Genomic DNA, 21817 nt, shown 5'->3' with positions numbered 1-21817 from the left:
AGAAAGAAGCCACAGCCAACCAAGCAGTACTGGAAACGGTTTTTAATCATAATTAAATAGTCAGTGATTAAGCCATGATTGAGGTCGGGCTCCAGGCCTCTCCTGAGCTTCTTGTGGCTCAGCTGCCTGGAGCCTCTCCCCTGAGCGCAGTTCCAGCCCCGGCGGGCCCTGCCGTGCCTGCAGTGCCCAGAGCCGGCGTCACCGCTCCACAGCCAGGGCCTCGGCCTGCTCCTCGGGGAAGGCGATGTTGAAGATCTCGCGGTAGTGCTCCACGAAGTGCACCTCCAGGCCCTCGGTGATGAAGGCTGCCAGGTCGTAGAAATCCTTCTTGTTCTCGGTTGGCAGGATGATGCACGTCACTCCAGCACGCTTGGCCTGGGATGGGGGGGGGCAGTCAGGTCAGTGTGGGAGGTAGGAGAGGGCTGGGCATGGAGCCAGGTTTCCAGTGGCCACCCTGCTGAGGAAACTGAGGCCCAAGGTAACATCACCAGCCTCTGTTCCAGTAGCTTGGCAGCAGGAACCCAGGCCTCTTCTAGTGTGCTGTCACCCCAGAGGCTCTCCCCACCCCCAAAGGTGTCTGGAAATACAGGAATTATGAGGTCCATCGTTTCTGGGATTGATCCATCACAGCACCCACTGCTTTACATTTAGAGGTCTGGCACCTAAAAATGCACAGGAACTGAAGACTGCCACGCGCCCTGTCGCACCTGGGGCCTCTGAGCTGCTGTCCCTCAGCCTGACTCTGCCCCTTGGTGGACAAGGGTCCCCATGTGTCACCATGTGTTGCTCTAGGGATAGCATGCAGTGACTCACTGAACCTCTCACTCACTGAACTTCTCACTTTGCAAGAGAGGAAAGCAAGGTGCAGAGAGCCTCCCACACACCTTGCCTGGGTGTCCCTATCACGGGAGCCCTTCCCTGTGGGCAGCTGGGGCTGTGGTCCGTTTGAGGTAGACAGGGAGAGGCCTGGGGGCTCAGCTGAGAAAGACTGGGGTGCTGCCGGGAGCTCGGGGGGGCTCCCAACACTGGGAAGCACAGCCCCCCCCCCCAATCCACCACAGTCAAACCTACAGCACACCCAGTGAGACGCTGGGCTCTGGGCCCTCTGTCCACCTGCAGTGCCTAAGCCTTGCTCCTCCAGCCTCTCCTGCACCCACAGGTCTCAGTGCTAGGCCACAGGGGGGCGGGGGCAAGGAAGCAGGAGACCCTACTCATCCCTGAGGAGCTGAGATGAGGGCTGAAAAGGCTGAGAACCACTGTGGAGGGAGGGGCAGCTAGGCAGTCAGCTCAGCAGGGGACCCAGGCCAGGCAGATCCAGATCCCATGCCTGCTGGGCCTCACTTTCCTCTTCTGTGAAATGGGCCTGTCACTCTTCTCACCTGGGGGTGTTAGCCCTGACACGTGAATGGTGGCTCTGTGCGCTATCACACGGGACACTCACCGCAATGGTCTTCTCCTTGATGCCTCCCACAGGCAGGACCTTACCCGTGAGGGAGACCTCACCCGTCATGGCCAGGTTCTGCCGTACCGGCCGGTCCAGAGCCAGGGAGAGCAGGGCCGTGACAATGGTGCAGCCAGCGCTCGGGCCATCCTTAGGGGTGGCGCCCTGGGGGGAGACAGACTGGTGGGCAGGCGGCTGCCAGGTGGGGGGTGTGGGGCGTGGGCGCGGGTCCAGCCTCACCTCAGGCACATGCAGGTGGATGTGCGAGGTCACCAGGTACTCGTTGGTGGGGTCGTACCGCATCAGGAAGGCCCTGGCGAAGGTGTAGGCGATGCGGGCGCTCTCCTTCATCACCTCCCCCAGCTGGCCTGTAACCTCCAGGCTCCCGTCCTTGTCCCCCTTGCTGTCACGCGGCCGCCTCAGGGACGTCTCAACAAATAGCGTGGAGCCTCCTGAGGAACCGAGGGCAGAGCCCATGAGCCCAGGATGCCTCAGACTGCTGGACGGCCGCTCCCGCCACACCCTCACCCTCATCCCCAGTGATGGGACGCCCCTCACTGTCCCTTCCCTGGCTCATCCCAGCCTAGAGCCTTCTCATCCTTCACACCTCAGTGCCTGCACTGTCCCTGCAGCCACCTCGGGGCAGCAGATCCATCTGCGGGGACCAGGTTACATGAAAACCTGAAAACATCTCTGTGCTGGGCCTCCGCGTTCTACTTGCCAGCAGCGCAGAGCCTGCTGGTGCCAAGCTCCCTCCTCCCATGCAGTTCCTCTCAGTGCAGCCCAAATCAATCAGCAGATGCCCAGTGGCTCAGAGCCTGCCTCCTCTGTGCCCTGCCCCCCAGGACCGCACCCAACCCTGCCTGCTACACAGACCCCGAGCCGCGCCGCCCCCCCCCCCCCCCCCCGCCCTTGTAGCTCCCAGACCCAGTGTCCCCAGTGCGGGTGGGCTGAGCCACGTCGCCTGGACAGGAAGCCCCTCGGACCCTTCTCCCCAGAGCTGCCTGGCCCTCCTCCCCCACTGGGTGGTGGCCCCCCACCAGGCGACAGGGTCTCGTGCTGTGAAGGGCTGTCCTTCAGGCAAACCTGAAAACCACGAACCCAAAGAAAACTCACGGGGGCACTGCTGCCACCTCGCGGTCCCATCGTCCCTGATGAGCCCTGGTCCCCTGGCCTCACTGCACCCCACCCACCAGTGGAGAGGGCGTTCAGAGCAGCCTGCAGTGAGGGCTCCCACCTGTACCGGGGGACAGACGACCACAGGGACGTGCAGAGCCCCCGGCGCTGCCTGCTCTAGCGCAGGCCACTCACCCATGGCGGTCCAGGCCAGGCCCATGGCCACACCGGGAGGCGTCATGTCGTACATGCGCTCCACCGTGAACACCGGCTTCCCCACGAAGTCCTGCAGGTTCTCCGGCGTCACCTCCACGAACTCAACCTCACCGCTGACAATCTTGTAGGCTGCCTTTCGCAACACCTGTGTGGACGCCGCAGGCTGGGGGGCAGGCAGGCCACAGAAGCAGCCCCCAACTCTCCTCCACCTGCCTTTAATTTTTTACAGTTGTGATAAAGTACACGTGACCTAAAATCATCTTAGCCATTTTTTTTTTTTTTTTGCAGTACGCGGGCCTCTCCCGCTGCGGAGCACAGGCTCCGGACGCGCAGGCTCAGCGGCCATGGCTCACGGGCCCAGCCGCTCCGCGGCATGTGGGATCTTCCCAGACCGGGGCATGAACCCGTGTCCCCTGCATCGGCAGGCGGACTCTCAACCACTGTGCCACCAGGGAAGCCCCATCTTAGCCATTTTTAAGTGTACAGCTCAGTGGCAGGAAGTGCATTTGCACTGGTGTCCAACCATCCCCTCTAGAACTTTCTTACCTTCCCAAACTGAAACTCTGTCCTGATTAAACACTGCCTCCCCAGCCCCACCATCTACTTCCTGTCTGTGGCTGTGACTCCCCTAGGGACCTGCTGTGAGTGCACTCAGACAGCATGTGTCCCTCCACCGCTGGCTAGGCAGGCTCACCTTCTCCACCTGCTTCTGCAGGTTGCGGACGCCACTCTCCCGGCAGTACTGCTTGATAAGGAGGGTCAGCACGTCCGATGACAGTGTGGCCTTGCTCTCGTCCAGGCCACACTGGGCACGGGCCTGAGGCACCAGGTACTGCTGCCAGGGAGGAGGAGAGCCGCCATCAGGACCCCAAGGGCCTCTCCCGTGAACCCTGCCCACCCCTCCAAAGACCCCTGGCCGGGTAAATGAGGTCACTGAGGTAGACCCTGGGCCTGCCCTGTGGAGCCCCTGTCCCCGGGGGTAGCTGGGGGCCATTCAGCAGAGTGTGTGAGGGGAGGCTGCTCCCGGACCACACCTGAGCTGAGACCTGAAGGGAGGAGAGCCAGCAAGGCCAGGAGGGGGTGGCAGAGTGTCCAGGGAAAGAGCCCAGCAAGTGCCAGGATCCTGAACCGTGGGCCTAGGACCTGCAGGCGCCCGGCCTGCCACCTCCACGTGCTCCCAAGGCTCATCTTAGCTGCCTCTTCCTCCAGGAAGGCCTCCTTGAACCCCCAGACTTCCTCCTCATACAGAGACCGGTTATGTGACCACTGCACAGAGCAGGTGGGGATGGGGAGCAGGTCAGAGGCTCCAGGGTCACTCGGGGCCCAGCACCACCCCTGCCGCACAGCAGTCGGTGGAGTCTGAGCAGTCCTGAGCACTGACTGCAGGGCAGAAGTGTCCCAAAGCCCTCGTGTGCCTCCTGCTGTCCCTTCAAGGGTTTGAAGGAACCCCTCCACCCACACCGCCAAGCCTGCCCCACCTCTGCCTGGTCGAGTGTCCAGGCTGCTGGGGGACAAGGGAAGTGACGGGGAGTCCCAGTACCCCTGCGACCACCCCAGCCAAGAGCTCCTCTTCCTCGCCTCCCACCCCCTAGGGGATGCAAAAGGGAACAAGATGCACTAAAGCCCTCTCTGGAAGGGAAATCCGGCTCTCCCCTGACTGACTGCAGGCTAGTAAAGCACCGCACACACCCGGGCGCCAGGAAAAGGGAAGGATCCCACCAGCCCGGGAAGCGCTTTCCTACAAATAGAGATGCAGACAGAGGCCCGCATCCTGGGGGACCCTGGGCCCAGGAAAGCCCAGGGAGGCAGTCCCATAACCCGGGGAAGCACGGCTGGTGGGTAGACGGACAGCAGCCTCACTCTCGCGCCCACAGCCGTTACTGACCTGGCACGACACCGGCCATGGTGTGTGGCCACAAGGCAGCGGGGCAACTCAAGGGGTAACTTACTGTCAGAGCTGAACTCACAACCCCAAGACAGTGCTGGGCCCTGAAGGCCAGGGTGGGGTCGTGTTACCTTCAGCACTGTGCTCACGGAGTGTCTTTCCTTGCTCTTGTTCTACGGCCTGTGATTATAACAAGAAATACATATTGGGTCTTTGGCCCCAATTCCCTGCACAAGCGATTCTAAGACGCTTGGAATTTCCTGAGTGACAGGCAGGAGAGGAGCATCCTTTCTTATTCACAAGAAGCCCCTTTCAAGAAGTGATCATTAGCATAGCTGGATGGGGGCTGGTGGCCAGAGGAACCAAGGGACTGGAGGGACAGAACTTTCACCCCACCCTCAGCCCCCAGGGAGGGGAGCTAATCACCAGTGACCAATGATGCAATCAATCATCCAGTCAACCTTGCCTAGTAATGGGCCCTTCCCCACACCTTGCCCCAGGAGTCTCTGTTTTGGCTGTTCCCTAGTTGTATCCTTTATAATAAACTGGTAACAGTAAGTAAAAACTCTTGTCTTCCTGAGTTCTGTAGGCTGTTCCAGCAAATTATCAAACCGAGGAGGGGGCTGTGGGAACCCCCGGTTTATACCCAGTCAGTCTAAAGTAAGAGCGGCCAGGGACTTGGGGGCTGGCATCCAAAGTGGGGGCAGTGCTTTGGTCTGAGCCCTGAACCTGGGGTCTGATGCTGTTTCCAGGTGGGTAGTGTCAGAACTGCACTGAATCGTAAGACCCTCGGCTGACAGCTGGTTGGGGTGGGGAGCCCCCCGAACCCCCGCCTTGGTGTCGTCCGTGTCTTGTCATCACACCACACGGGCAGATCCCGTCCACATCCGTCTGTCTCCTCCCGGCTCGGGAGCCCCAGAGCAGGATCTGCGGGTTGCACCCCTAGCTCCAGTTAAGGGCCTGGCACCTAGTGGGCACGCGGATATTTCCTGAGCCCAAGTGGCGGCGGGGCACCCCTCCCCAGGGCCGGGCCAGCGGGGCCGCCTTACCTCTGCGATGGCGAGCTTCTCCTGGGCCACGTAGCCCGACACGTTGATCATCTCCATCCGGTCCCGCAGCGGCTCTGGGATGGTCTCGGTGATGTTGGCCGTGCAGATGAACAGCACCTGGGGGAGGCGGCAGCGAGGTGCGGTAGGACGGGGCGTCCGGACTCTCCCCACTGGCCCAGCCCCCGGGTGGGACACGCACCTTGGACAAGTCCACAGGCACGTCCAGGTAGTGGTCCAGGAAGTTTGCATTCTGCTCAGGGTCCAGCAGCTCGAGCAGCGCTGACGAGGGGTCCCCCTGGTAGCCCCGGCCAATCTTGTCCACCTGAAGGGGCAGCAGGGGGCGGCGGGTGTTAGCCCCTTGTCCCCCCCCAGCGCCCGCTCGCCGGACACCCCCGCGGGAGACCAGACCACTGGGGGTTGGGGCTAGGGAAGCCCAGAGCAGGAGGGCTGGGCTGACCGTGTGGCCACAGGCAGAGACCAGGTCCTCCAGGGCGGGAGGGGGCCGGTGTCATGAGACAGCCGGCTGCAACAAGGCCGCCCACAGTGACTCAGGCACCATGGAAACCGCAGGGGGCCACAGTTTCACCTTGAACACAGACTCCGTCTGGTCAGGGCCGCCTGCAGCTGTGGGCCAGGAAGGCCCAGGGGTCACGTCCAACCTCAGGGAAGGGTATGAGCCCAGCCAGGGCCCAGCCCTCAGGCCCCACCCACCTCGTCTATCAGAACCAGGGGGTTCTCCGTCTTGGTCTTCTTCAGGCACTGGATGATCTTGCCGGGCATGGCGCCCACATACGTCCGCCTGCGGAAGACGGCACAGCGGGGCGGTCGGTGCCCCAGCGCCTGGGGTAGCCACACTGGCGCCCAAGGCCCAGCTCCCCTGGAGCTGTGGGATCACCACATGCCTTCCAAGGCCGCCCAGAGGAGACACAGGGAGACGCACACAGCGTGGCCCAAGCGGAGGATAAATGCTTCCGCACTGTGCAGGCGGGCAGAGCACTGGCTCATCCTGATGGCGTAACGGTCCCAAGTCCTGGGGCTGTCAACGTGCTCCCCCAGCTCAGGCTCAGGGCGGGAGACAGATTCACAGCCAAGTCTCACTCAGACTCTTCCCGCTAGCCAGCACCTCCTATCCAGACGGCAAAACCCAGCCGGCATTGCCCGATCCAACAGAAGGAGAGGGGCAGGGAGCAGCCAGGGCCTGCGGCAGGAACATCCCCCACGCCTGGGTCCTTTGGCCTCAGGGTCACCAGGCCCAGGGCCCGGCCCCAGCTGGCACGTCCTTTCAGGAGTGTTTCCCGAGAGCCTACTTGTCTGCCCAGTTTGGCTGCAGATGCCTGCCTGGCATTCTTAGGAAAACAGACATGAGTCCAGTGCTGTGAGCTAAGGCCCAGCAGGGCAGACAGACCACAAACCAGGCAGAGGAGAAAATCACAAGATACGAAAGACTTCGTTCGTACCTGCGACAAAGAAGAAAAGCAGGCATGGGGGATCTGGAACGCCACTTTGAGGGTGAGGCAGTGTTTTAAGGAAGAGATAAGGAACATCTTCAGGAAAGGCTACAAGCAGAGGAGGTGAGGGGGAGCCACATGGATGTCTGGGGGAGGGGCATTCCAGGCAGAGGGCACAACCCGTGCAAAGGCCCTGGGGCAGCACCGTGCCTGGTGTGTTGGAGGAACAGTGAAGAGGCCCATGTGTCTGGAGCAGAGGGAGCGAGGGGGAGAGAGGGAGGAGGGGAGGGCAGGGAGGGGACGGGGCAGGTCGTGCAGGGCCTTGTGGCCCACAGGGAGGACTTGGGCTTTAACCCGAGGGAGGTGGGAGCCCTGGAGGGCTGTGGGCAGAGGAGGGTTTGGCTGTCACCAGTGTAACAGCAGTCAATTCCCTGTCCCTAGACCAACAGCAGCACAGAACGCCCACCTGCTCGCACGCTGCTGGGTGCCCTTTCCCCGATGACTCACCCCCAGCGCCACAGATCTCCTGTGCTTGCTTAGAAACTCCAGCACATGGTGCTGGTCTGCAGCTCCCTGTCCTTCCTGAACCAGGGCCCGGCTCTGCATCTGCCTCCCCTCTCTGCCTCCAACCCCTCTACCTCCATCCTGCTGCACCTCCCAGCTCAGACCGCAGCTCCCGGGCACACCTGCACCATTCCAGCCTGCAGGCCTCCCAGTGACCCCGCCCCCAAGGCTGTGCCAGCCTCGTCCCCTCCTGACCCCCACCCGGGCCCCACCATGCTCCGGCTCCCTTCTCCAAACCCCTGGAGCTCACACCGGGCTCCGGGCTGGGGAGGTCTCGAGACTGGCCACCGTCCAGGGGACTCGAGAGAGCCAGGAGTGGAGGGGGGCTGCAGCAGACTGGGGTGCTTGCACCCTGCCCAGCGGGCAGCCCAGCTCTGGAGCATTGCTGCCAGGAGGGCCTGTGAACCCTGGTGCCCAGAACTGTCCGTGCTTTTAGAAAAGCCAGAAAAGTAACTTTTAAACACAGATTTAAACCTTCTTTGGACACTACAGGATGGAAATGCATGGCCGACTTGGAACAGACACCTCTGTACCCACTGCACTTGTGTCTCACCGAGGCTTTTCAAAAAACCACCCTCTGCGGAGGCCAGCGTGGCGGGAAGCCCCAGAACACAACACCCTTAATGTCCCACAGAAGGACACCACGCACGGGCCAGGTGGCTGTCAGAGCCTGCGCACAGGGGATGCCAGCCCCGCTCTGGGCCTGACAAGGGAGGCAAGAACCAAGACAGCTGCCGAGGCCTCACTGGGGAGACCGTCTCACCTCCCACTCTAGTCCCCAGTCCCCGGGCCTGCGGCCAGTGTTGCCGGGGTGCGGGGTGCTGAGCTGGTGGGATGGAAGCTGGAACCAGGGGGCCGTCTGCTGACAGCCTGGCCAAGAGGCCTTTCCAGTGGTTGAGAGGCTGAGGTTTTGATCCAATTTGATCTGAGGTTTTTAAGCACCTGGACTGAGCCAGGCCTGACGTCAGATTGGACACGCTGACTTTTCAGTTACCTATTCCAGCGTGAGTGGAGTTTGCTGCCTGCCACCATCACGCTACAGGGTAGGAAAAGACCCAGGAGAAGGAAGGCTGATGGGAGGCGGGGTGAGCCCCGAGGGGGAGGGGCCGGGCCAACCTGTGCCCCTTGATCTCGGCCACGTCCGTCATGCCCCCGACGCTGAAACGGAAGTACTCGCGGTTCAGGGCCCGGGCGATGGAGCGGGCGATGCTGGTCTTGCCCACACCTGGGGGACCGTAGAAACAGAGGATCTTGCCCTGGGTCGACGCCCGGAGCTGGCTGACGGCAATGAATTCCTGCAGGCAGAGGCAGGAGGACCCCGTGAGACAGCACTGCCCTTTCCACAGGGCAAGGGCCCCCGCCGGGCCTGAGCCTCCCCATCGTCCAGGCATCTGGGGCTGCGAGAAGGGACAGGGCCTGACCCAGAGGGGCTGAGCTGATTGGACTGTCATTTGACACAGGAGGGACAGCCTATGGCACCAACAGGACGAGCAGGCAGCAAGGGGACGCGGGTGATGGACTCTGGGTGACCCCGATGCCAGGCCCACCCAGCAGCTCCCCACCTGGATCACAGTGTCCTCTCTCCCCGCCGGCCCACCCACTCTCAGCCAGACACCTCTGGCCCTCATTTCCTCCTATCACAAGCACAATTTTTATCCCCCTGGGGAAACCGTGAGCTCCCTGGAGTGGGCAGGCGGGCCTGGGCGGCCCCTAACACCTCTGAGCCACTCCAACCCCGGTCCCTCCGGCTGGGCCCCTCCATCCCTCACCCTCCTCGGCCCCTGCTGACCCCACACCAGCCTTGGCCCAGCCAAGCCCCCCCCAGACCCCCAGATTCTCCAGGGAGCTCCCCTGGGTTTCCCCCACCACACAGGGGGAGTCCTGGCTCCCGGGCCCCAAGGCCCCCGCCACCCTCACAGATCCAGACACGATGGCCGCCGCCTCTCAGAGCTCGGCCAGGTGCCCCGCACACGAGTGGGGGGGGGTGTGGCCCCGGGGAGGGCGGGTGGCCGAGCCTCACCAGGATGCGCTTCTTGACATCCTCCATCCCATAGTGGTCCTCCTCCAGCACCGCCTGGGCCCGGGACAGGTCCAGGTTCTCGTCGCTGTACTTGCCCCACGGGATGGACGTCAGCCAGTCCAGGTAGTTGCGGGTGACGCTGCCACAGGACAGACAAGAGCCGGTGAGCGGGCCCGGTGAGCCGCCCGAATCCCACTCCATACACCCACAGTGCTGGGACCCACGTGCCCGATGTGAGAACTACACCAAGTGTCAGCTGCGGCCCGAACTGCCCTGAGAAGCCGGCCCAGCCTGGCCTGCCCCACTCCCGGCGCGGTGCAGACACGCCTCGCCTACCGCGCGGTTTACACCTTGCGGGTTTGTGGTAACCGTGCCTTGTCAGGTGATGGTCGTCTTAGCAATAAAGTACTTTTTAATAAAGGCATATACGTTGTCTTTTTTTATACATAACGCAACTGCACACTTAACAGACTACAGTAGAGCGTGAACATAACTTTTACACGAAGGGAAACCAAGAAAATTCATGTGACTCGCTTTTTTGCTATGAACCAAACCCGCGGTGTCCCCGAGGTCTGCCTGTATGGGTGCAGTTCCTGGCACAAGGGCTACATTTGCTTCCCAGACCAGAGACTCTGCGAGCATGGGGCCGGCTCAGGGTCCCACAGCACAGGAGGAGCCAGCGGGTAGGATGGGGGAGGGACAACCTGATGAGGGCAAGTGGGGAAACTGAGGCCTGGAGCGTGACCCCAGGCCGAGGGCTGTGCACCCAGGGACAGAGGCGCCCCTCACAAAGGGCCTGATAAGGAGGAGGCAGGGAGGTCAGAGGAAGAGGCGAGGCAGACGGCAGAAGCAGAGGCTGGAGTGACGTGCTCAGAAGATGGAGGAAGGGCCAGGAGCCATGGAACATTTCCGAGAAACTGAAAAGTCTGGAGACAGAGTTTCCCCAGAGCCTCCAGAAGGAGCCTGTCCTGCCCACCACACCAGACGTGAGGGCCTCTGCCTCCAGACCGCTACATGAGTCTGTGACGTTCTAAGGGACTAAGCGTGTGGTCACCCTGACATCGGTGTGGGAAGCGCACTCACTGCCCCAGGAGAGGAGCTGGGGGCATCTCTGGTGGGGAGGCCTGCGGCGTCCGGGGCAACCAGCATCTCCCAGGGTCCTTGTGCAAAGAGACCAACCTTCCCCAGACACCCTGAGCCAGAGAGAGGCCCGGCCCAGCAGCCCGGGAGGGTCCGGTGCTGCAGGCCCGCTCAGATCCTCCCTCTGAGGAGCTGTCCCACGAGCCACCCCGGAGCAACGCCCAGGCCTGGGCTACGGGCAGAGCCAGAAGCATCCCACGGGGCCCCGACCCCTAGCCAGTGTGCATAGGACAACACCCGCTGGGCAAGGCCAGGGCCTCAGGAAGACGCTTGTTTCCTGGCTGGCTCTCAAAGCCGCCAGAGGGAGGCCAGGGGAGGGGGCGGCCTTGGAGCAATGGCCCTGGGGACTCCTGGTCCTGACTGGTGGCACTGGCTTCAAATCCCTGTCTCCATCTGCCAGCCCAGAGGCAAGGGAACTGATGTAACTTCTCCAAGCCTCGACTCCCTCATCTGTGAAACAGGGGCAACAGAGACACGGCCCGCACAGGGGCGATACGAGGGGATGGACACCCACCATGACCGAAACATGCATGAGGGGCCCACCCTCCTGGCTTTCCAGGGACCCCAGTCAGATGCCCAGCTTTCCCGAGGCCGGGGAACGAGACGGGCCCCCTGTGCTCACTTGAACTCGGAGGAGTGGTTGTCCAGCAGGCCCAGCTTGCTCAGCTCCTCGTCCACCACGTCCATGACATGCCTGGGGACCACGAGCTCCTTCAGCCGCTCGCGGAACTTCTCCTCGATGGCGTCCTTGTCGTCCTTCTCCAGGCCCAGCTCCTTCTTGATGATCTTCAGCTGCTCCTGCAGCAGGTATTTGCGGTGCGTCTGCTTGATCTTCTCCTCCACCTGCAGGGCCCAGAAGCCGCCGTCAGAGCAGAGGAGACGCAGCCCAGGGCGGGCCTGCTGCTTCCTCAGGACAGGGGAGAGAAACCCAGGGCACCCAGCCTCCGATTTCCCCCACGTTTCACCCTAAGTCCTCCTGGTCACGGGCCTCACGATAAGTAACACCGAATTCAAGGGGAGGAAGGGATCCACCCTTCAATCCTGGTTACGACCAGGAAAAGCTGGGCCTGATGCCAGCGTGTCCCCCACGTTAATCAAAGAGGTGCCACGCTCCCTCTAACAGCCGGAACAGCAGGACACGGGCTCAGGGCCCTAGGTCAGCATCGGCGCCCGCCCAGTGACCTGCTGTCCTGTGCCCTTGCATGTGAGAGCTGCCTAGTGGCTTTTTCAATTAAAGATATGATACAAGAGATTTTCCTGGTGGCACAGTGGTTAAAAACTCTGCGCTCCCAATGCAGAGGGCCCAGGTTTGATCCCTGGTCAGGGAACTAGATCCTCATGCCTGCCGCAACTAAGAGTTCGCATGCCACAACTAAGGAGCCCACATGCCACAACTAAGGAGGCTAAGAGCCACAACTAAGGAGACTGCCTGCTGCAACTAAGGCCTGGAGCAACCAAATAAATAAATATTTTAAATAAAATAAATACGATACGAATATTTTCCCTAACATAAAAATTAAGTGAGGGCTTCCCTGGTGGCACAGTGATTAAGAATCTGCCTGCCAATGCAGGAGGCATGGGTTCAAGCCCTGGTCTGGGACGATCTCACATGCCATGAAGCAACTAAGCCCATGCGCCACAACTACTAAGCCTGCACTCTACAGCCCGCGAGACACAACTACTGAAGCCCGTGTTCTGCAACAAAAGAAGCCACCACAATGAGAAGCCCGTGCACCGCCACGAAGAGTAGCCCCTGCTCGCCGCAACTAGAGAAAAGCCCACGTGCAGCAACAAAGACCCAATGCAGCCAAAAATAAATAAATAAATTCATTTAAAAAAAACCTAAGTGCTATAACAGCCTCTATGGCAAAAGAATCTAAAAAAGAGTGGATATATGCATACATATAACTGACTCACTTTGATGTACAGCAGAAACTAACACAACACTGTAAATCAACTATACTCCGATAAAAATTAAAAAAAAAAAGAAAACAACAACAACTAAGTGATAAAAGTGAGTTAAATCTGGAAAACGTTAAGTAACCAACAATCCAGGCAGTCCATGGGTTTGCCCAGTTGGGAAGGTGGGCCTCCAACAGCTGAGTCTGCGGAAACAGCTTTCGACCTCTCCCAAGCTGGCTCCCAATTTCTAGCATTTCCCCCCGGGCTCCCTCAATGGTCAGGAGGGTCCCGGGACCTCTCACTCTGCACTCAGCTGCTGGCACCAGTCTGACATTTTCACACAGGTTCCCAGCCCCGAGGGGGAGCGCAGCCTCACAGCAGAGACTCTCTTGCGCACTGGGGCCCCGCCCCGCCGCTCACCTCCCGGCCCAGGCGCTGCTGCAGCTTGCTCAGCTCAAACTCCTTCTTGAGGAGGGACAGGGCCTTATACAGCCGCTTGGGAATCTGCCAAGAAAGGGAAGACGTAAGAGGATGGCCATCTGTGTGGAGGGGCAGTGGGGAGGGAGCGCGAACCAGGGCAGGTGGACAGGCCACGCCTCCCCAAATCCGAGAGGGGCGCACGCTCTGCCCCAGCAGGCCCAGTGCTCCAGCCACGCTCCACAGGTCTGCAGGCCGTGTGGACCAGGACACTGGCAGAGGTGCTGCTCATCACGAGACTGGCGACAACCCAAACACGCCACCCACTGACAGGCGCCGCCCAGTGGGACACCACGCGGCCGCTACCAAGGACGAGGGGCCAGACGTGGTCAGAAGGACACGGGCTAACGTGAACCCACCCCAACGCCGGAGCCCAGGACAGCAGCCAGGCGGGGAGGCCGCACTCACGTTGGTCTCCTCCAGGACGTCCTGCAGCTCGTGGGCCTCGGCCCCGGTCAGCGCGGCGCCCATGTCACTCAGGTAGATGGGGTTGTCCACCACCCTGTGGCCGGCCTGCATCATCTGCAGCACAGACTCCCTGCAAGGGGCGGAGATGCTGCCATGGGGCACCGGGACCGCCGTGGTCCTCCTGGGCTGTGGCCCATCCTGCAGCGGGACTAACGCCCCAACGCCCAGACGTAAGTCACCCTGGCAGCCATCCAGCAGCCCTCCTGAGATGCCTTCCCCTACCTGGCTGATGACGAGAGAGCCGGGGCCAGGTAGGCTGTGCCCCCTCCGACCTCCCGCCCGCCCCGGGGCCTCCCTGCTGGGAGGGAAGCAGCTCCCCCCTCAGAAGCTAGGCAGTCCCCAAGCCCAGCCGGGATCTCAATGAGGACAAGCAGCGAGACAGGCCCAGCCTGGCCTCGTCAGGAGACAGGAGACCAACCTGTAGAGCGGGTTCAAGGCAATGATGTCCCGGATGGTCTTCACGATCTCCGCCGTCAGGGCCTGGCAAGCAGGGAGGCCACGTGGGTCACTGGGACCAGAGCGGGCTGTGGCCCTGGAGCCCCTCCCACCCGGCCCAGCCAAGGACGGCCCCAGAGGCTCAGGAGCGGAGCCCCAGTTCACAAGTCACAGGGACTCAGGACCCAAGAGCAAAAACTAAACCAACCCTGTCTCCGTGGACCACTCTGAACCTCGACCTTAGAACGAGCCATCTTGGGTGGGGAGAAGGGGCTCGAGGTCTGTCCCCCCCAGAACCTCGCCCCAGCCGGCTCCGCTATGGATGCCACAGGTATTGCTGTCCTTTTTGCCTTCGCTGCCGCCACAGTGAGGCCAGTGACACTCCCGGCAGGATCACTGGACACAGTTTATGGCATAAATCCTGCACCTCATTTCCAGAGGCCACAGGTCCCGGCACTTGGCACTCTGCTCAGGGCACTGCCGGCACGAAGCAAGCAGCCACCACTGCTGGGCTTTTTCAGTGTGATCCACCCGTCTCTGGTTAATGGGTTTGTCCCTGATCTGCCTGGGATGACCTTTGTAGAAGGAACCAGAACAGGCCAGCTGGTGGGCCTGCATGGCATGTGCGCCAAGAGGGACGGGCACGCTCCGAGCTCCCCACTCCCCTCCCCTCCCCCCAGACGAGAGCCTTCAAGGAAATACTAAGGCTAGGCTGCCCAGGACAGCAGCCACCAGGCGCTGCTCACATTTAAGTGAGTTGAAATGAGATACAATTCGACGTTCTGTTCCTCAGTCGCAGCAGCCACAGGTCAAGTGCTCAACAGTCACAGGGGCCGAATGGTGCAGAGTCACAGAATGCATCCAGCACGTGGAAAGTTCTCCCCGGCAGAGCTGCTCTGGAGGGCCCCATGGAGGCAACTGCCGGCCCCGGGCCCCTTCCAGCGCCCGCAGCAGACATCACCAATGGATTGTGGCACTCCTTCCCACCGAGGTCAGAACCCACCCCAGGCTCAGACCAAAGCTGTCAGCTATGCCAAGGTGGTGTTCCCCTTGGGGAGGCCAAGGACACCCGGTGCGGGCGCACCCGAGGAGCCTTCCACCTGCCTTGCCTTTCTTCTTCACCTCTCCCCGTTGGAGGCAGGTCACCCTGCCCATAACCTACATGAGAAGGACGGTGGAAGGACATTTACCGACACCCTCTTGAGAGCTGGCTCGCCATGCTATGGAGAAGAAGGCAGGCCAGCCTAGGCTTGGGGTCAAGGTGGCCAGAGGCTCTTTCCAGTCTTGGAAGCACGGGTCACAGAACCAGCTACATGTGCCCTGCCCACTCCCCCAGCCCGGGGCCTGGGAGGAGGAGCCAGGACCCGGTTCCTTCACAGCAGCCAAGGCTCCAGTGCACTTCCGACCTTCCCGACGCCAGCGCCAGCTCCTCCCAGACCTCCTGGAGGAAGAGGGCGCTCTGCCCCCCATGCGCACTCACCTTCACCTCCTCCGTGACCTGGAAGTCTTCGTGGGTGACGTTCTCCACCTCCACCATGAGCACCTCACCAGCGGGGCTGGGCTCCGGCTCCATCACCACCTGCAGCTGCCGCTTGGCGCCACCGTCCTCCTCCGCGTCCTTCTTGCCCCGCTTCGGCTTCCTGCGTAGCTTCTGCCTGTTCTCGCCCTCGGGCTCCTCCGGCTCCACCTCCAGCTGCCTGTTGATGTGAACCCTGAAGACGGGGAAGAGGAGGTGAAGTCACCGAGGCTGGGGGGAAGGGGGGCGTCCTGCCGGCCACAACACTCTGCGGTGCCGATGACACAAGGGCTCGCTGGGCCCAGGCCCCTGCAGCCACCAGGGCTGGTGGGAAGAGGGGAGCTGCTGTCTCAGAACCCAAGACCAGCAGGCCCTCTGCCCCTGGACTCCAGCCAACCCATCCATTGTTTCCCACACCAACATCCGCTGTCCTCCGGGAACGAGGACGCCAGTGGCAGCCCGCGCTCTGGGGCCCATCAGGGACTCTGCCTGCCCTTCCCCCGGCCTCCAGCTCACCACACAGTGGCTCCTGCACAAGATTCAGCTCCAGGTTCAAGGGCGCCTCCACTGAGGTCCTCCCCAACCACTCCACATGAAGTCCAGCCCCACCTGCGCACACACCCACCCCCCCATCCATCGTCATTTTCACCCCAAAGCACCCGCCACTGTCAGAATTTAGCTGGTGACCTGTTTTCCCCATGCAGGGGGCGGGCTCCCCAAGTTGGGCCCCTCGCCGGCTACTCCGCTCACACCCGAGGGCCTGGCAGACACCAGGCGCCCGGTGTTCAGTGACATGTTGGCTCTTTTCTGCCACACGGGGTAACTAACAACAGTACCACCCTTAGAGAGCAGGCCTGAGCGCTACCGGGGACGCGGACTCAGTGGCGGCGGACACCAGCAAGATGCACAGAGAAAAGGAGGTCGGGACTCGGTGAACCCCGAGGTGGCCTGGCCTCAGGACTCAGCAGGACTCGTTCTCCAAGGCACCCTGCAGGTTAGCGGAGCAGTGTGTAGCCGCACCGTCTTTATTAATTTTGGTTGTATCTTATTCTGTTCTTTCTGAGCCATGGATCCTCCCAGGAGACAAAGGAGCAGCCTCTTCCCTAAAACAGACTCTAACGCGAGCAGGTAAACACAGGCATGGGGGCTCGGCGCAGCGGGGACGCCACCAGGACTGTCCACGGAAGCGCTGCCGGCCGGGACCGTTTCCCCGGTGTGCTCTGGGGGAGCTGCCGGCTGACGCAGAAAAAGGCTCCGTGAGAGGAAAGGATGAAGGGCTCTCGAGTCAACAAACACCAACGGGCATCTGCAGTAAGAAGCTTTTCCAAACACTACGACCTTAACAGTTGGTGAGTCTGAAATGTCTCCCACGTGTCTGTGATCACAAGACACCTTTGACAAGCATCTCATCTTGGGAGGCCAATGTTCCTTGGAACACGTGAAAAGAAACGAACACGTTCATTTCTTCCAGCTTCAACCCAGCTGATCATGTAGGTTTTTCTTAATTAGCCGTAACAATACAGCGGGTTAGACTGGGCTTGCAAATGCCATATGAAGCCCTTCGGCAGAGGAGGTAGAGGTAGACTGGCTGAGTAAAAAACCGCAATCTGGACTTCTATGGGGGTCCAGTGGTTAAGACTCCGTGTTTCCACTGCAGGGGGCACGGGTTCAATCCCTGGTCCAGGAACTAAGATCCCGCAAGCTGCATGGTACAGCCAGGAAAAACAAAAAACAAAAAGCCCAACATGCCAAGCTGAATGGAGACGCAGATGCAGGCACCAGGGGGAAGGCGTGCTGACACCCAGACGTGAACCGTGAGGCAACGTGCTATCTCCTGTCTCGTGGTGCTTTTTGGACTAACGGGCGTGAGAAATGGCTTCTCACTGACCACCCAGACTGCCACTTAAGCAGAGCGGCTCTGAGAAGCTGGGGGGGGGGGGGCGGTTTCCACCTCCAGCTTTGGCCTGGTCACTGCGGTGACCGAGAAGGGCAGGTCAGTGCTGGAACCTGGGGCGCCCCAGGCCACTCTTCCCGCCCCACCCCGTGCACTTGGGCTCCCGCACCTTCTGTGTCCCATGACGATCATGCGCAGCTTGTCCCCAAGGTCCTGCATCTCGTGGATCTGGACAAACGTCCCCGTGTGGTAGATCTCGTCCAGGCTCTCGACCACGTCAGACTCGTTGCTGAGGGAGAAGGGACACAAAGGAACATGGGCACAGGTGCTCTGGCTCTCTTGAAAAGAGAGAGAAGAGAAACACCCCTCCTGGCCTTGACCTCCTTGCTCCTACAGGTGCTCTGGGCCGCCCCTGAGGGTCACCGCATACAGGCAGGCGGGGCCAGATGGAATCTGGATTCCACTCCACACCTCTTCTTATGGAGCCTGCGTAGAACACACCTTCCGACTTGGAAGTGGAACTCATTCCTACCTGTAGTCCAGGTAGATGTGCCCAGAGCCCCCGCATCTAAGGCTGCTCTGAAGCAGCCTCGCCCTGGCCTAACACCAGGGGTCCCCAAGGTTAGCTTCCCCGCACCTGGACCACGCATGAAGCCCAGGGCCTGGGGCAGAGTCTTCAGCCCAGACTGAAAAGGGATGCTCAGCTCTCGGCCTCATCCCCCAGAGGTCTGACTTGGTTTCTTTCAGGTCAGGAGCCAGAGGTCCAGGCTACTCTACGGAGCAGGCTCTGTGGTGAGCTACAATCCAGGGCAGCTTCAACAAAGGAGTGAAGGAAAAATTACACTTACTTGTCATCTTTCTTTAGAAAGACGCCGGCATACGGCTGGGCAAGGCGGACTTTCCTTCTCAGCAGCTCAACCAACTTCTTATTTTTAACCTAGCATGACAATGACCCCAAGGTGAAACTTCAGGGTAGGCTTTCTAGCTGACGCTTTGACAGCAGCTCTAGCGTTTTCTGTAATACTCTCTAGGGGTGTGCTAATCTGATCCAGGACTAACCAACACGGTCCAGGAACCTCTGAACCGAAAAAAGAAAAAAAAAAAAAAAAAAAGGACGGGCAGTATTGAAGAGCTGCATTCCTTAGTTTTTCCCTCTTCCTAAAAAAAACTAAAAGGAGACAAACGGCCAGTACCAAGAAATTGATTTCACATCCAATTTCAAGAGCTGCTTCTGTGGCGAAATGCCTTGGCTTGAAAATCTCAACTCTCTGCTTTTCTTTTTGGGAGGACAAAAGTAAACGTGCGTAATCCAAACGTGACACACCCCGCAGGCTGGTAATTTCCTCCAATTTTCATGGAAAGTATATCCCAGTCACATCTATATCCTATTCACTGATCATCGAAACCCACCGCCCATCACAGCACATTGTCCTGTCATTCCATTGGCAGGTAGAGGACTAATGTTTCGTAGGAAACAGCTGATAGGGAGGAGCACAGGTGTCCTTAGGGCTCAAATGATTTCCTTCAAGCCTGTGTTAATTCCTAGACCAGACCCTAACTAAAAACTTAATGGCCCTCAAACTTTGGCACAAGTCAGAATTCCCTGGAGGGCTTCTTAAACCAGATGGCTGGGCCCCACCCCTGGAGTTTCTGATTTGGGAGGGCTGAAGCAGGCCTGAGAGTCTGCACTTCAAGCAGACTCCCAGGTGATGGCTGCTGGTCCAGGAACCCGGCTTTGAGAAGCAGCGTTTTAACTCCATGACCACACAGTATGGGAATTCCTGACACTCTAAATGCATTCTCCCCAGAACAAAGGTCCGTGACATCCATCAGGAGGGTTACATGACCCACCCAAAATTAAGAGCCACTGGTCTATACTCAGAGGCCACTAATAAGGAGAGACGCCACTGGGGCAAGTTAGCCACATGCAGTGTCAACTACCAAATCAAGAGTAATCAGAGCTTGGCTAACAGGTTCAGAAACACTTACTGGGTCCCCTGGGAGCTCCAACTTTCTCCTTGACTAACAGCTGACCGTTGCATCTTAGCACCTGTCCTTCCCTCTGGTGGGACCCCTTTTCCGTTATTTATAAAGTAACAGCAACAGGAATACCACATGCGAGTTCCACATGCCAGTCTCACACTACCCGCAGCATCTCATGTAACCCTCCTGGCTAGCCCTCGATTGGCACACAGAATCTCTTGGAAGAATCCTGTCTCTACTTGGGCACTGGGGACAGGGGGCATCTTCCACTTTGAGGGGCTGAGGGGGCCGTACCTGCTGAACATCCTGGCCCTAGGGGCCTGGGAGGGGAGGGCAGAGAGGACAGCTGGGGTTAGGGGCGTCAAGTATGGAGAAAAGACCCCCAGGGCTCGTTTCTGAGATGTCAAAAGCACACCATATGGGTAACAGCAGCCGCTTCTTATGAAGGCGTATCAAGCACCAGGCACGGTTCTGAGGCCTTTAGACATGACCTCATTTACCTCCCATCACAGCTCTAAGAAATGAGGTACTATTACTACGCCCATTTCACAGATGAGACAATGGAGGCCCAGAGGAACAGCTTGCCCAAGGTTATGGAGCTAGGGGTGGAGGGGCCAGGATATGATCCCACAGGGTCCGGCCCTGGGGCCTGCCAGTAACCACTACAGAACATCAAGGAAGGCCCTTGGAAGGGCAGCTCGGACGCACACAGTCACAGTGCTGGAGACGAGGTGGAGGGGGCTCCTTCTGCCCCCCACACTGGCTGAATGCTGTCCCTCTGTACCGTCCTTTCCCTTTCCAGGGGATCGCTGAGATTTATTCAGCAGAGACTAGAGAGTGAGGGTAGAGGCTGGAGGGTGAATGCAGAGCTGACTCATTGTATGACCTTGCTTAGACAGTTAAGAGATAACGCTTCTCCCCCACGGGCTCATTTCCACATCATTAAAAAACTCAAGTTCCTTGCACTCCTGCTGCTTTCTCTCTATTACATCACCCTGGTCCATTTGCACCACCCCACACCCCGTGGCTCTTAGTCTGAAAAGATCTTTACTGTCTCTTGCACCAGAACATAAGTTCCTTAGGCAGAGGGGCTGTGTCTGACTTGTTCTGCTGAATCCTCAGCCGGCTACACAGGAACAAGAACACCCTACTGAATAAATGAATGAATAAACCCCTGGGAACATCCTTATGCCATGTTCCTCCTAAGACTCCTGGACAATCCCTCGCTCTATCATCCCCTGCAGTACTTACAGCCTTCCAGTCCATAATTTACTTACTAGCCTTGTTTATTACCTCTCGAATCCCGCTGGAACCTAAGCTCCAAAGGCAGGAAAGTGTGTCCGTTTTGTTCAGGGCTGTATCCCTAACACTTGGAACCGTACCTAGCACATGACCTCAAGAAACATTTAAGGAAGGAATGAATCCGGATCCCAAAGGGTCTCTTAACCAGAAGGCAGACCGCCCTGGGGGAGACTGTCACAAAACATTTACCAAGACCAGCAGAAAAGTAACCGAGTGGCAAGGCTGTCCTGATCTTTCCCGGCACCGAATTTCTATGACTAGGACTGTTAAGTGGACAATCCTAAGCTCGTTGGATTCAACTCTCCTGAAGGGATCTGAAAGGGGGCGGAAACTGGCTCCAGTTCACTAGTAGTGAGAAAACTAACACTCGAACGTTTTCAAGTTGTGAGGCATGAGGATGCTGAGCGATCCCTCGGTCCAACCCGCAGCTTGCAGACGTGGGGGAAACGGAGGCCAAGGCGGGGGCTCTCATTACCTCGACAATCTTGATAAAGCGCGGGAACACTGGGTTGCGCGTAACGGCGATGAGCGGCAGGTGCGGGAATACGTCCGGTATCATCATGGGCGTCAGCGCCGTTATGACAGGGCCTTCCCCGCCGCCCGCGCTGCCCCCCACGCCCGAGGCCCCGTCCTCCGCGCCGCCCTCGGAGGCATCCTCGCCGCCCGAGAATGCGCCGCCGCCGCTGCGGTTGTTAGCATCCCGAAGTCCCCGCCAGTGGCCCGCGGCAGCGGGGCCTTGGCCCCGCACCGCCCAGGGAGGAGAGGCGTCGCAGGCCCGCCGGCCTCTGGGCAACCAAGCTCTGGCCGCAGTCGGGACCCGCCCCCCGGCGGCGGCCAGCAGCGGCCGCCGAAGCGCCCAACACCTCGCAGCTCCCCACAGCCGCACGTAGCCTGCACCCGCCGCCATAGCCCGGCCATCCTGGCGGCGCGCGGGACTTGCATCATTTCCGCGGGCTGGGCT

The 21817-nt window shown here is 59.9% G+C and overlaps 1 protein-coding gene across 4 annotated transcripts; it reads right to left on the bottom strand.

Moving 5' to 3' along the window:
* Window positions 1-27: 27 nt before the first annotated feature.
* Window positions 28-21790, bottom strand: LONP1 (lon peptidase 1, mitochondrial). 4 transcript variants are annotated; one of them, XM_089905586.1, is made up of 19 exons: window positions 21332-21790; window positions 18420-18508; window positions 17741-17860; window positions 15642-15873; window positions 14145-14206; window positions 13667-13796; window positions 13202-13285; window positions 11502-11722; window positions 9740-9878; window positions 8836-9014; window positions 6419-6506; window positions 5907-6029; window positions 5708-5824; window positions 4790-4838; window positions 3468-3608; window positions 2753-2986; window positions 1682-1893; window positions 1442-1606; window positions 28-375 (listed from the first exon to the last, which is right to left on the bottom strand). In XM_089905586.1, the coding sequence occupies exons 1-19, from the start codon at window positions 21761-21763 to the stop codon at window positions 199-201; spliced, it is 2994 nt and encodes a 997-aa protein (XP_089761712.1). In that variant the 5' UTR covers window positions 21764-21790; the 3' UTR covers window positions 28-198. The 4 variants fall into 4 exon arrangements, with proteins under 4 accessions (XP_089761712.1, XP_022412809.2, XP_089761713.1 ...); XM_022557101.2 differs by lacking the exon at window positions 4790-4838 and having other exon boundaries at window positions 2753-2918; window positions 21332-21788; XM_089905587.1 differs by lacking the exon at window positions 4790-4838 and having other exon boundaries at window positions 2753-2918; window positions 3468-3605; window positions 21332-21788.
* Window positions 21791-21817: the final 27 nt, after the last annotated feature.

This window comes from Delphinapterus leucas, unplaced genomic scaffold, assembly GCF_059928025.1.
Source record: "Delphinapterus leucas isolate spDelLeu-1000000601 "Yukka" unplaced genomic scaffold, BTC_Dleu_Yukka2 spDelLeu_asBTCV2_sq25, whole genome shotgun sequence".
Taxonomy (NCBI): Eukaryota; Metazoa; Chordata; class Mammalia; order Artiodactyla; family Monodontidae; genus Delphinapterus; species Delphinapterus leucas.
This window is presented reverse-complemented; position numbering and strand designations above follow the sequence as displayed.